A 14,409-nucleotide genomic window follows, 5' to 3' on the forward strand; every position below is an offset into this window, starting at 1 on the left:
AGCAAGATGGCCTCTCCTCAGCGCCAACTGTTTGCCTGAGGAAGGTTACAGGACAGTATATTCAGTAAAAATGTATTGCTAAAATTCATGCAGGACTTTCACTTGTAGCACAATACTTTAACATCATGTTGCTACTTTTGCTGACAGAAAACGATCTGAAACACGCTTCCATCGCTGTTATTTATTGTTTGGTTGCTATGCTCACAAGCTTGATTATCAACTCCTGTAACTATGTCAGCCCACCACACCCACTGCTGAAAACTATATGGAGCTCCTCCTCCTGTTCATCACTGACCCACATTTTATTGACCATCTTTCATCTTTATTGATGACAGTAACAAAGTGCACAAGCATTAAAAACAACACAAAACACAATGACTGTATTGCTAAAACCCAAGGAAGAAAAGAGAATATAAAAAAGATTATTACACAATACTACTGCGGTACTCTTGTCATGATTCCATCATGCAGCAAACCTATACAGCCTCTAGAGGCAACCTGTGCCTTTAATCTTTCTGTACCATTAGTGAAGGGAAATGCATCATGGAGTTGCCATGGCAATAATTTGGTCTCCATATTGTGTGGTTCCCTTGTATAGTCCTACAAAAAGTGCTAACCAAATGAAGAATAATGTGTGCCTGCGAATACTACTACTGACATTCAGAGAATACTAAGTAGTCCCATCAGACATAGTTACACTGGATATAAGTTGTGTATATATATATGTATATTTAGGACTATATGCAAAAAGCAATCTCTAAAGCACCATTTTCGGTCAGACACATTGTGCAAATTCATTTTTTCAAATGTATTGCTCAACAATGACAAAATTAATTAATTAAAACTGATACATTTATAAAACTGCATCTAGTACACTGGACATAAAAGTGATTCTAAATCAACATGAATTCCTCATATGGTGTAAAACAACCTTTCAGAATCAAATTTGCATAAAACGGCAATATCTCACAGCACAGTATAGCACTGCGTTCAATGCAGTGTGGACATACCTGATGTCTGAGTTTTAAAAAACAAACAAAAAAACTATAAAACAATAAAAGAGGGGGTACATACTGTAATAAATCTGCATCAGCATAACAAATACAATGTCAATATCACACAGTAATATAGCAAATATCCAGTTGCCTATGTTCAGCCTGGTAGAAGGTCCCAAAGTGCCTTTCTACAAAGCTGGAGGCTTGTTATACAGGCTGGAAGGGACAGGTCTCCAACAGAAGCTTGCATAGTTGCCAGGATAAAAACTTACAACAGTGTGCACTGCGGCGACCTCAAGTTGTGTACGATACTATAGCAATGTCCTTGTGAGGCCAGACATCGTTACAGGAATTAGCAAGTTGCAAGACATTTTGAAAATGCTCAACAACCGAGCCAGTCCTTTGTGATTTCGCCCAACTTGACGATCTTCAAGCTGCTGTCTTCCAGTTTGAAATAGTGGTTGCCTTTGAAGAAGTAGCTGTAATCTGTTAAAACAAGCACAAAGCACAGTGTGTTCTAAATACTTCCTCAAGTTAAACATCCACAGCATAAAAAATTGTTTGTGTAAAACAAGCGGAAAACCATCTTGTAAAACCAGTAAAATAATGAAGCTAATAAAAGCATATAGACTAACAGTTTAATCACTCTCGATCAGGCCTCAGGACTCTCCCCCTCTCTCTGAATTATGCTAATCAGGAAGTATACAGACGCACCTCTGTGGAAGGGAACAGACTTTCTTTATAGAAATGTGTTTGTTCACTGTGTGGGGAAGGGGCTATGTGATGCTTTCAGTGCTGTGTGTACGTTAGGAGAGCAGTAATGGAAAAATCCCTGGCTGCTTGCCACCGACAAAAATCTACCTACCACCTCTAACCTCAAGGATACATAGCTGACAGTGACAGCCTCAGAGTAAGTTTACCAGTATCATGTCTAAAATTCTCCGCCACAGACCTCTTGTACAGCAACGTCCTGTTCGCTAACAAGCCAAGCAAACACAACCCGTCATGTGTTATTCACTCACAGCAAATTCAAGCATTGAGCAAGAGATATAAAGCAACTGCTCACCCACTGACTGTCTTATTTTATCAACATTAGACCACAGATGACTCCCTAAGTTCAGAACTCCTCCCTTTGGCCTGTTTTACTTCTTTATTTTGTCTGTTTAGTCAGTTCCTTTAAACAGTTCACTTCTGTTTAGATGGCATCATCACTGCTTGCTGAGTTCTGGTACAGTATATGAAGATTTTTATTGACAGAGGCACAGTTCCAGACTCGCTGATAGAGCTGATTGGATTTGTCTGCAATTTTACCAGGGGGGAAGCCAGACTGCAGAGAACTAGCACACAGCAACAGACACTTACAAATCAAAAGACAAGCAAAAGCAAAAGGATAAAAAAAATACTTTCCCTCAACTTAAAGACAGAGAGAAGGGTGCAGGCTCAGGATGCCTTTTGCTAGTATCTTGTCTCTGTGATGTACAACCGGAACAGTGATCATTGATGGCTTATTATTAAACTGCATCCTCTCCTGATTACGTATTTGCATATACAGTATATGGTGTATTTGTTTGTTGTTTGCAGTGTTCATGCTGTGACAATGCAATGTGGTCAATGGTGTATTTTAGACATGTTAGTGACATGGCTCTTACTCTGGCAAATAGTAAATCCATTATTTCGTCCAGGATGAATCATTTCCATAAAGATTAACTGTACTGTGAAATTTTGAGCAGACATTTACAGTTCCAAGAGTTTATACCCTCATAAGTTATTATTCCCTGAATGTTTCTCTAGTCCAACCATGAGGGTGACCTTTTTGTTTTTAGTTCAATTTCCAATCCACTGATCCACTATCTACTGGATGGATGGAAATTAAGTTTAGTGCAAATATCTACAGCTCAGGATAATGAATACTAATCACTACATTGATCCAATAACTTGTCCTCCACCATCACCAGTAAGTGGAATTGTTCTCTTTTTTCCAATAAAATGTCTTCACATCAACTTGGTCCTGTGGCTTTTCATCTGGTTCTAAGTTGAAAGTTATATTAAATACACATTTATTTTTACCAATGCCATTGAGACTGAAGGAAGAGTCTATGTCATCTGGGATGCCATTCCAGGAATCAGCAATAAGTTTTGGGAAGCCTGGATCCATCCTCTTCCTGTCTTCGTCATATCTGTACACACACAACAGTAAAATGCATCCTTTAATAAACATACCCATATTTCTCATGGTGATAAAACAGTTAGTCATCAACAATTTGAATCCCCATATTGTGCAAGAGCCAACCGAGCTGTTGTATTTTACAGTACAGTTTGTGTCACACCAAACACTAATTAGATCCAGACGTAGCCCAGTGCTGCAACAAGAGGTAATGACAGCAACAGCACAAGCAAGGGTGTGTCAGTGAAAGGTTTTAGGCTCATGAAGTGTTGCATAGGTTACCTCCAGAATTTGTCCCCAGAAAATAGATACGTCTTTCTGTTCTTCCTAAAGTTGAATGCAGCATCGATTTTCTGCAGGTCAGTGGGAAGGTCAAGGCTGGACAGCCTCTTGGGGTAACCTCTCTCCAACTCATCTGCTTTGAAGACCCACATCTCGTTGCCTAGGAGGACAAAAGGAGGTAGAGAATAAAGGCATACCAGTATGTTATGTGGATGTTTTTTTTTTTGAACGTTCAACATGGTTTTATCCAATATTCCTATATATCTAACCAAATATATCATATCTTGCCTGTGAGATTATGCATTAACCATTTAAGGTAGTAAGTAAGTAAGTCTCCTGCGATACCCAACCCTGCTGCTAATGTATTCAAAGCTGACAAATATATTATGTAAATCTCATCAGTATTCAGGAATATTGTCATATTAGTAAAATGCAAAGAATGCATCATAAACCACTAATAACTATGGTGGAATATCTCAAGTGTCCCAAGAGTGCACACACTGCACACTGCACACAAGAGTGCTCGGCCAACATTCCTGCTTCTCCTAATGTTTCAGTTCGCAGAAGTGCTTGACCGTTAAGGGAAAAGCATCCAAATGGTAAAGAGAAAAAGTGAAGACACCTCTTTATTACTTATGGAAGTGGAACTGTCTGTTTCTGAGATCACTACAAAAGCACAGGGATAATATAGACAGCTCATGAAATATGACATCAACACTGAGCAAGGTCTAAATCAGCTGTTTCTTCACAGTTGCTTCTCTTCTCCTGCATACCTGCGAAGAAGACAGTTTTTTCCTCCACTGGGTTTTCATAGGCAGCGTCTATCTTGGAAGGCAGGTCAGGCCAGTAGGTGGCCACCAGCATAGGGCCAGTGGGCTTGCTTCTGAAGTTGACTGATCTGAACAGGAACCTGGCAAACAGAGAATGAGCGGGTGAGCGACTGTAAGGTAGATGAGCCGGGGGTGAAACGAGAGTGAGAGTGAAAGAGGAGCAGCGGGGGTTGATGAGGAGGTGGGGAGAGTGTCTGTGTGTTTGAGAGGGGAGGGGGTGGGGGGTGGCGGGGGTTAGTGCAAGTGCTTCACTGGCTGAGCCAGCCACAATGGCCTGATTCATGAGCATCTGGTTCTCGTTAGGACTAAGGCTGCCGACGCCAGCGGAACAAGACCCATCTTGCCCGGATTTCCAATACACAGCTGCACAACAACGGCCACTTCCCAAACTCTTTTCCACTGACCTATTTTTTAAAAAGAAAAAGAGCTACCAATTGCAAAGATGAGTTATGAAAATGATAAAATAGAGATGTGATCATGCAGATTTCTTTGCACAGTTTTGCCTGTAGCTAAAATTCATGGGCTTTTATTTTGTATCACATCTTGAACATTGACATCATTGTTTTCATTTTGCATCAATATGTTGAAAATACCTTTTCCCAAAGCACTGGTAACGTTTTCCATTTTTGTTGTACCTTTCAGGCAGTCTTTGGTTTCTAGTTTTCTTTTGTACACTGTCATTAAATAACTGCTGAGACTTCAAACCTGGATGTAGTAGTCTATTTTTGTGTTGTCATCAAATCATAGAGGCAAAGTTGATGTTGAAGGTGTGCATGGCATTGAGATGTAACACATAAAAACTTTAAATCAGAAATTGCCTCTGAAAATGTCAGTATGTGTTAAGTTTCAGATTTGCTCTAATTGGACAAAGATTGGCAAGTTACGAAAAAGTTTGTAAGCACAGTTGACTCATAGGATACTAATGCCAGCATGTAGTTCACATTCACCGTTTACCGTTATCTGTCTTCACTGTCATTAGAGCATTAACTGCTGTGGCTTCACATCAAAAGTATCCTACTTCTTTATTTTGAAACAGCAAAAACAAAACCGATTGCCAAACAATGGTTGTTTTTGGAATCCTGTCAGTGGCAACATAACTCCAACTCCTCAGCAGCGCAACAAACTTTACTACTTACTACCTACTGTTGTATGGAAAAACACTGGCATCATGTGCAACAAAAATTGCGGTTGAAATTATTCTTGCTTAACTTCTATCTTGAAATGACATGAATTTGTTTGGTTGTGTTGACCAGTTGCTATTTGACAAGCGGCTGAAAGAGTGTCATAGTGTAGTTGTAGTAAACTGCAATTCCTGTTAGGGCTAAGTTATTATTTCTAGTAAGGATGACTACTGATGTCCAATGCAAACAGGCCCCCAAATTATGACAATTAAGATCAACCTTAGTCTGTGGCTACATGTTAGGATACAGAGCCATGAAAATGTTTAGCCCATTTGTTGTGTAAACTTATAATCATAATTAGGAACCTAATTTGTAGGTTGGCCAAACTGTTTCTATGATATGGACGGTATAATTGGTTTCTCTCTACATCTCCAGACAGACAGAGACACTTAAGTGCTGAGCTCAGGGAGCATTGCTCATTGCATCATGTCGAGATTTGTCCTAAATCGTAAATATGCCGAGCTAGGAGAAAGGTGGGGATCAACTTGTATAACAAAGGAGTCAAGTGAGCATCAGTCCCGGAGCCCAGAGGGCACTACTCTCTCCCTGAAGCTAGCTTAATACAGGGCTTTGCAGCTTACAAGCCTAATATGGCCTTCAGGCAACTCATTAAGTCAGAGTGAAGGTCAGAACAACAGGCCCTTACTGAAACTTGACTAATCTCAGACTTTGTAGAGTTATACTCTCTTGTACGCTCACTTCAGTGACTTGAGAGAACCCTGCCTTCAATTTTTCTCCCTTGCCTTCAGACGACTGTCTTACAGTCTTCTTGAGCACTGACACATTTTCACATAACATAATGGAAATTAAGGCGTATCAAATGAATAATTGCTCAAAATTATCATACAGCACAAAGCCCGACAATCACACAAGAGCCAGCAAAGACAGTGATCTGCCGAACAAACCACTGCAAAGGATAATGATAGTTTAAACATATGTTGAAATAGGCCAAGCTGCAGAAAACCAAGTGGCCGAATGGCTGAGTCCCATCATTCAAATAGCACACAGGGCTCATAGTGAATCTGAGATAGAGATACTATGAAAAATATCTTTTAAAAAAAGTATTGAAGGAAATGTCGTCCAATGGTACCCAATCATAAAGGGCAGAACAGATGATGTGTTAACTACTTGTATGTTTATCTTTTTTTTTTCACAGTAGCTCCGTCTGACTCATCAAAGAGAATAAAGTTTCAGAACAGCTTGGTTTCCAACAACTGGGCCAAAGAATCATGGTCCACAGAGCACTATGTGAGTTCATGTGCTGCTCTGTCAATCGCTGCAAAAGTGTGGAAAAGAAGCACAGCAATGTGAAAAATGATTCCGTACTGAAGCAGGATTTGTGAGTAGGATTGCAGCTTGTTTCTCTCAGTTTCTAAGTTCAGGTTCTCAGGGGAGGAAGACCAGGCTAAGTGAAAGACTACACTCTTTGGTACGGACGTCTGCTGGCCTGTTTACTTTGGACAATTTTCCAAAACGGCCATGAGTGATATACAACTCTGTGAGCAGATATTACACAGTACTTGAAAAAAAAAAAAACTAGGAGGAGACACTGTTTTTGTTTTCTATCAGATCCTTTCCCCACATTATTGTTTTTGTTCAACTGGATGAAAATCTGACTGTACAAAATTTCATCTGGTTTTGAGACTGCCCACCTTTGTCCAGGAAAATGCACTGACTCACAATGACTGTTAACCAAACCACAGCACTTCATGAAACTCCTCTTCAACACAGGGTTGGCCAGTAGACACAGTAATCTTAAAAGACTTTGGATTCACTGGCGCCGGCAGAAGACAGAACTGTGTTTATGACTGATGACTGTTTTCGTTGTCACTGCATGCATGGAGAAATAACTTGTTTTTCCCTCTTACTAATTGTCACATCATGAAACAATCATCGAACCCTTAATCTTCAAATGACACAATAAGACTACAATAGAAAAAAAAACAACGACCAGAAAACCTAATTTCTAAATGGCTTTGTTGGGGAAATGATTATGAAATGCAACTTGTGTAGACTGCCTTATTTCACTTACACAAGTCATAAAGCCAGAAGTAGGCTATTGGGTTTTGTTTGTCGTTCTTCCCATAGATCACAGACAGGAAATTCAGCCAGACTTTGGCAGCAAGCTCCGAGACAGCAAAACATGGAGCTAATGAAAACATTACAGCCAGCACATTCAAACCATGCACATTTGGTGAAGTCTAGTTCGGGTCAAAGCAATACTAGGACTTCCTGTTTGATGTGATTACCTGTCTTTGAAGAAGAAGGTCTCTCCTCTGATTTGTGCTACAGCATCAAAGATAACTGGTTCCTTACAGATGTCCATTGGAGTGACTGGACCCTGAGTTGGAGGCAGAGGCTTGTCTGTCGGCACACCTGATTTGAAGAGATTTACCAGTATTTTTCATCTTTCAGGGATTAATTACAGATTTATAGTCAGTCATGGATTCTGTTAAGGAAATCATACTTTTTTTGTTCTCAGATTAGACTTAATCCCTGTCCGGGAAACTAGCCACAAATGACATTCCATTTTACCATAGAGCTCCTGGATGCCTTTGATGTCATCCTGAGAAAGTCTGAAGTCTTTAGTAAAGGTGTAAATTGGGGCCATCAATGCTCCGGGGTCCTGAGAGTGTTCCAAGCCAAGGGCATGACCAAACTCATGGGCTGCCACCAGGAACAAACTGTAACCTGAAAACATGTAACAAAATGAACACTGAGAATTATCACATCAGGGACAGTTGATTAAGTCTAATTAGGTGAGTATGATGAATTAATCTGTAAGGGGCGATCTATTGTTTTGTTCTGCCACCAATCATGTTTTTATGGTGGGAGGCTGGGAGCAGGTGGTGGTATTTGTTGCTTGAGAAGAGCTACAGACATCACTGCATTTATAAGACAAGAGGATATAGTTAACTCTTTGAGCAGCGATAACACTTCAGGGCAGACTGGAGGTTCCAGTGGGTCCCTATTGAAAAGTGACTAGATGCTGGTTAGCATGCTTATGTCAGGAGACAAGACATGATAAAGTTGGTAACACTGGCACTGCTGTCCACTGCTGGAGACAGCTCTCGGTGAGGAAAGAAATGAAGTTTGATGCAGAAATTGCAATGTTTCTTTGAGACTGCTGACTATGTAACATTAGTAATAAACACTTCATCAATAAATAAAATCTCCCTCAGTTCTGAACGACAGACAGTTTGAGATACTGAGGGTAACTGATATAGCTTTCGTAATCTTCTAAACTGTTGCACACGTTCTTTGTGGCAAAGTCATTTGGCTGGTATTACCACAACTGCAGCAAGAACTGTCCACAAATATGACCCATGTCTTCATACCTTGGTCAGGACAGAAACCCCATTTGCGGTCATCATCATAGCTCTTGGTTGTGGCGCACCACATTTTGCCGTCGCTACGTCCAGATGTGGTGCAGGACTCATAGGTGTCTCCCAGGAAGGTGAAGGGGAAGACACAGGGGCTTCCTTCTGCATTTCCTCCCACCGTTGACATGGCTGGAGGGGGGGAAAACAAAAAGTTAAACTGTAAAAGGGGGAAAAAGTGAAATGTGCAATGGCCTCAGTTCATCTCACTGTCTTATGAACTCATTCATATGCCAATCCTTTTTTTTTTCCTCTGGAGCACTTTGGTTTGTATTATATTGTGAAACTGAGGCAGATGATGTTGAAAACAACATCATGAAAGCAGCTGGCATAACGCACACAACATCAATAACTAATCCACCTGGAACAAAACCAAGAAGCACCCGCCCAAATTGATTTTCTTTCAGAGAGATCATTTTCAATTTGGCAAAACTGGTTTTGTGCTGCGTTAAAGAAAAAAAATCATTTCTTATTCAGCACAAGCTAACACACAAGGCTTTACAACAAAGCTACATTCCCAATCAATTAGAACCAGATGAAAGCCCCAGTGGCTGTACTGCTCTCGGTCTATCTCGCTGTCTCTCCCTCCCTACTACACTACCTCAACCCTAAAACCATTCCCACTGACAGCATGGAAAATAAGCCCTGCCACTGCACATTAAAATACTTTCGCAGCCATTCAGCAGACCACGAGCAAGACCGAAAACCCCAACTGCAGCATTCCAGCACACAGGATAAACACAGACAGTAAAATGTACTATGTGCATCTATGCAAGCACATAAACTGGAGACAATGAATTTACAGGTCTGCACACCTACAGTACACCATGTGAGCATCTTTATGACAGTGAAGGAAACTACAGTAAGGTTTTACTTGGCTGCATCGTAGTTGACTGTGTGATGAGCATAGTCTGACACAATAAACACTGTATGACACCACCAACCTGTTTCAGGGCAAAATCCAAAGCTTTTGTCCCGGTCATAGTCGTCAGTCGTGGCACACCAGCGGTAACCATCATCTCTGCCCTGAGTGGTGCATCCATCATACTTCTCCCCCTGAAAGTTGAAGGGGAACTTACATGGAGAGCCATCTGCATTGCCACCCATGGTGAATAGCACTGTAGAACAAAGGTAAACAAGTTCAAATGTAGATTTTACATAATAAACAGACTGTAATGACATAATTGACATCTTAATTAATGCTTTAATGGCTTACAATGAATCAGCTACAGTCCCTACATGATCACTACAAGACCCTTTGACCCCTGAGTGATGATTTAAGGCACATTTTAAGAGAGAAAGATAAACTATAATTAAGAAAAAAATGTGGACTGGGACTTTACATCAATACAAAAGTTTAACAAAACAGACGGCTCCAGTACAAACAGTTCTCCGCCATGTTCTCATCATATAAAACAACTTACTACATGTGTACTTTGGCAGTTTGTTGTAATGGGCATGTGATCATGTAAGTACCATGGACAGCAACATAACACAGATAAACAAAATGTTTGACAAAGCCCAGTGTTCTAAAGTGGGGCAATAACTTGGAAAAGAAATATTCCATCTTCTACTCCCAAAAAAAAAAAAAAAACACTGTTTCCTGGCATACAGTCCAACCTACTTTCTTTCTGTCCAAAATCAGCAGAGCAGCTTTGAATATAGCAATAATCTGATATGAGGCTGTACTTTGGCTCTATAGGAAACACTTTTACCAAACTACTTTGACTTTGTGGTTGAGTAAGATACAAGTAAAACACGGCAACAGTGCTGCTAAGGTCGAGTGGGAAAAGTCTAGACCATGGAAGAATATGTTGCAATGAGATGCTGCAATGTTATAGTTATTATATGCTGTGCATTGCTTCAAAAAAAAATTAAAGGAAACCACATGACAAACTTACATTCATGAGGGCAGAATCCATATTTGCCATCGTCATCAAAGTTGTAAGTGGTGGAGCACCACAGGAAGCCGTCGTCACGACCCTGGGACGTACAGCTGTTGTACTCAGTGCCCATGAACAGGAAGGGGAATTTACAGAACTCCCCATCAGCATTGCCAAACTTCGCCTTCACCACTGTTAAAAAGATAAATACTTGGTGACGCTACAGCTCATTTACTGTAATTCTTTCATATACTGTTGAAAGACTACCTACCCAACCAGGTTTCAGAGTTTATATTAAGTGTTATGAGAAATAGCTTACTTTGACACAACTGATAAATTCAGACAAGAGAATCTGAATAATGTGAAATAAATACAGAATATCTGGGCCACAGTGTGCAAATATAAATGCGGGCAAAGAAATTGTTTTCTTTCAAGCTTCCAGATGGCTGAGATTTACCATACTGAGTGCCAAAAAGTTCAGACACGGTTAAGACAATCAAAACAAAGTGTTTCAAAGTCAAAATAGTGTTATCAATGTCAAAATGAAGTGTTCTGGCGTTTCATCTGACACATACTTACCCTGTTAATCAAATGCACAGTCCATGTACTATACAATTTGATTTAATTTGTAAATGTAAATAAAAGACTGGACATCTATTTTACTGGTACTAATGCTGTTAGAAAATAGTGCAGGCCCCAGTCTGTGCTTTCACAAATAGCATTTCTCCATTACCTTGGCCCTCTCCCAGTGTCCACTGCTCATCATCATCGAAGTGGGAATCTCCCCCAATCCCTGGCCCTGGAGCGAAGGCATGAGCCAAGAGGCCATCTTTGCCATCAAAGGGGTAACCGTCTCCATGCTCTGTTGATGACATCATTCAAATTAACCAATCAATGTACATCCTGTGTTCTCACGTGACACTGCTCCTTCACTATTACTCAACAAGACAGTAACCTTTTGATCGACTGTTTTTTTAAGCCTGGTCTCTATTTTCCTCTTTAAAGTAGAAGGGAACTGCACTTGATAAGTTGGTTATTAAAATGCTTAAAAGATCAATTTCAGCAAATCTTTGCATTTGAATTTCAGATATAATTCCTGTGCCGTATTAAGACTCCATTAAGCATTTCTGAGATCTGAACAGTAATCACTACTGTTTTCCATATCATTGAACAAGAATTCAAAATGTGGCAGTTGTAATAAACTCAGTTTTTTGAGGCCACATGAGATAATTTTTCTTAAAAGATAAACTTTGTAAATGATATTTGAGTTGCAGGCATGATCTCTCATTGCAGTTGTATGATATTCCACAGATAACAATGATCCATATACTGCCCTGTCCATACACATGTCATACCATTGCGGCCAAAGTTAATCATGATGTCTGCCTCTCCGTCCATGATGCGAGTAAATGAGAGTGGGGTGACATCACTCCATACTTTGAAGGCTCTGAAGAAAGCGTCATTTATGACTTCCTCATCCAGATCAGGAGTGTATCCCAGAATTCTACAGGGTAAACGAAAAGTTAGTTTCACTCGAAACCCAGACAACTCATCACAGTTAGTAAAGGCCAATGTAATCAGCAATTTCATTCGGCATCACGTTTTGAAAGACATATAAACCTATCAGTGGTTCAGTAGACCTCTTTCTCTTCATAAGATCACGGAAAAGAATCCAGCTAAAGCCAGCCAATAACAGTATATGAGTCATCTGGTGAAAATGCTTCTTGAAACAATGTTCAGCCTCAAATTCAGAAAAAAAAACTCACAAGCGCCCAGATATATGCCTGTCTACACAGTCCTTTTCCTAAAAACAGTCTAAGATCTCTTCGTTGTTATTGTCTTTGGCTCGCAGTCTTCCTTTCAAACAACATAGGCAGACTAGAATGATCAGGGCACACACAAAACCGCTGATATAAATAAACCAATTCCACATTGTTGTAAACCTCAAACAGAATGAAAACAAAAGACCTGACACATACTGTGTAGGAATGCTGGTGTTAGCAAGACACAAGATGCAAGCACTTCACGATTGGGTGGATGGGAGAGGGGTGGACAGGGGGAGAGAAGAGAAGGTGGGGGAGGTCAGCTGGGGCCAAGCTGTGGGCCCATCTCTCAAAGCAAACAGACTCTGGCCTTGAATTTATGCCTTTTTGCACTCATCAAAGATTGTTTTGGTAAGTAGATACAAACTGGCAGACTAAATTGTTATGGAGTGACTCAGACATAATCTAAGTAGGATTTCTCAGCACTTACAGTTTGCTTTATGGGCAACAGTTGGGTGGGGTCAGGATTTCTAACTCTCTGACATCATAAGTGATGTCCTGATGAGGGAGACGACATGCATCAATAACACTGGGTTCTTTGTAAATATTATCACCTTTTTGAGCGACACTGTTAAAAACTTTCTTGATATCATTAGTTGAGTTCAATAACCAAGGCAGAAAAAATGGGACTCTCCCATCATAAAATGGCCCTTGCAGGAATTCACTCTTGGTGCAGGATAATCCAGAGTTTCTCCACTAACGTGCAGGTAATGGTATTTCTCTGACCTGTAGGTGATGCCTTTCTGCTGCCACATTGGTTTCCTGTGGAAGAAGTTGTAATTGGCCACATCTGGGACGCCACAGCGGGGCTTTTTCATGATATCCACAGTTTTGGCATCAATCTCTCCAGTTTCTTGCAGAGAAAAGAACTTCTGCATTTTCTTCAATGTGTCCTTTAGCACCATAAGGTTACATCTGTCTTGTGGGCATCCATAAAACTTATTCAGGTAGTGCTAAAAGAGAAAAATATAAAAACATAATTTTAACACTCTTTAATTAGTCCAATGCATACATGAATACATTAATAGAAACTATTAGGCGACTCTGCGAATCAGAGTTGTTGTATTCACAGCTGACTGGTCGACATAGATGTAGTTAGAGGGGGGAAAAAACAACCAATAAACTTACCAGTGCAACTTCTTTGTCTGATCGAGGGGTAGTATCGTCTCCAGGAAACCTGATAATAGGCGAAGGGGCAGCGTATGTTGCTTGAAAGACGATGAACTGAACCAAAAACAATTTGAGAACAATCCGACGACAACTAAATATCGTCGGAAAACCCATTTTCCACAACTTGACGGAACTATCTAAAGTGTGGATAATGCCGTTCCGTCCGGGTTGCGATCCTTTCAGCCCGTCAGCTTGTGTTGCCTCTGCTCCTCTGGAGAATTTTTTTCTCCTTAACGGGACATCCTGCACCTCGGCTCTATGAACTTTCTCAGTTCTGCTTGCACATGCACTTTTTCCCCCGACGCTTTCTGCGCAGTCTCCAGGTTGGGAAAGAGGAGCAGGGGGATAACTTCATGCTTACTCATATGGTTGGATTTCTGAGTCGCTCTTGTTTTTACTGGAAACCTCGAATGGAGTTTTCAGGCGGATTGCTGCGGGATTAAATGACATGACGTCCTGACGTGACATACTGATTCGAGGCAATTTCATATAGGTCTACACAAACACGGCATATTTAGTGACCTCATCAAATAATTCAGTTACATTTAATTAAACAATTCTTTTCAACACTTGACATAACTGTCATCAAAAATCATAAGTAAAATCACATCTGTCTTCTTTATCTTTTAACGTGATGCTACTCTATGTAGTTTGATGACATGGCCATATTGCAAGAATGCAGCCAGACACACTGTAACACA

The 14,409-nt window shown here is 40.4% G+C and overlaps 1 protein-coding gene across 1 annotated transcript; it reads right to left on the reverse strand.

Annotated features, from left to right (window-relative positions):
* Positions 1-300: 300 nt before the first annotated feature.
* mmp2 (matrix metallopeptidase 2) lies at positions 301-13,940 on the reverse strand. Its single transcript, XM_085765625.1, has 13 exons — positions 13,667-13,940; positions 13,265-13,491; positions 12,071-12,219; positions 11,449-11,577; positions 10,734-10,907; positions 9,777-9,950; positions 8,791-8,964; positions 7,988-8,143; positions 7,702-7,828; positions 4,215-4,351; positions 3,442-3,601; positions 3,063-3,172; positions 301-1,481 (listed from the first exon to the last, which is right to left on the reverse strand). Exons 1-13 carry the CDS (start codon positions 13,820-13,822, stop codon positions 1,378-1,380), a joined length of 1,977 nt encoding a protein of 658 aa, XP_085621751.1. The 5' UTR covers positions 13,823-13,940; the 3' UTR covers positions 301-1,377.
* Positions 13,941-14,409: the final 469 nt, after the last annotated feature.

Source organism: Trachurus japonicus, chromosome 3 (assembly GCF_045865225.1).
Source record: "Trachurus japonicus isolate A0001 chromosome 3, Traja_1.0".
Lineage (NCBI taxonomy): Eukaryota > Metazoa > Chordata > Actinopteri > Carangiformes > Carangidae > Trachurus > Trachurus japonicus.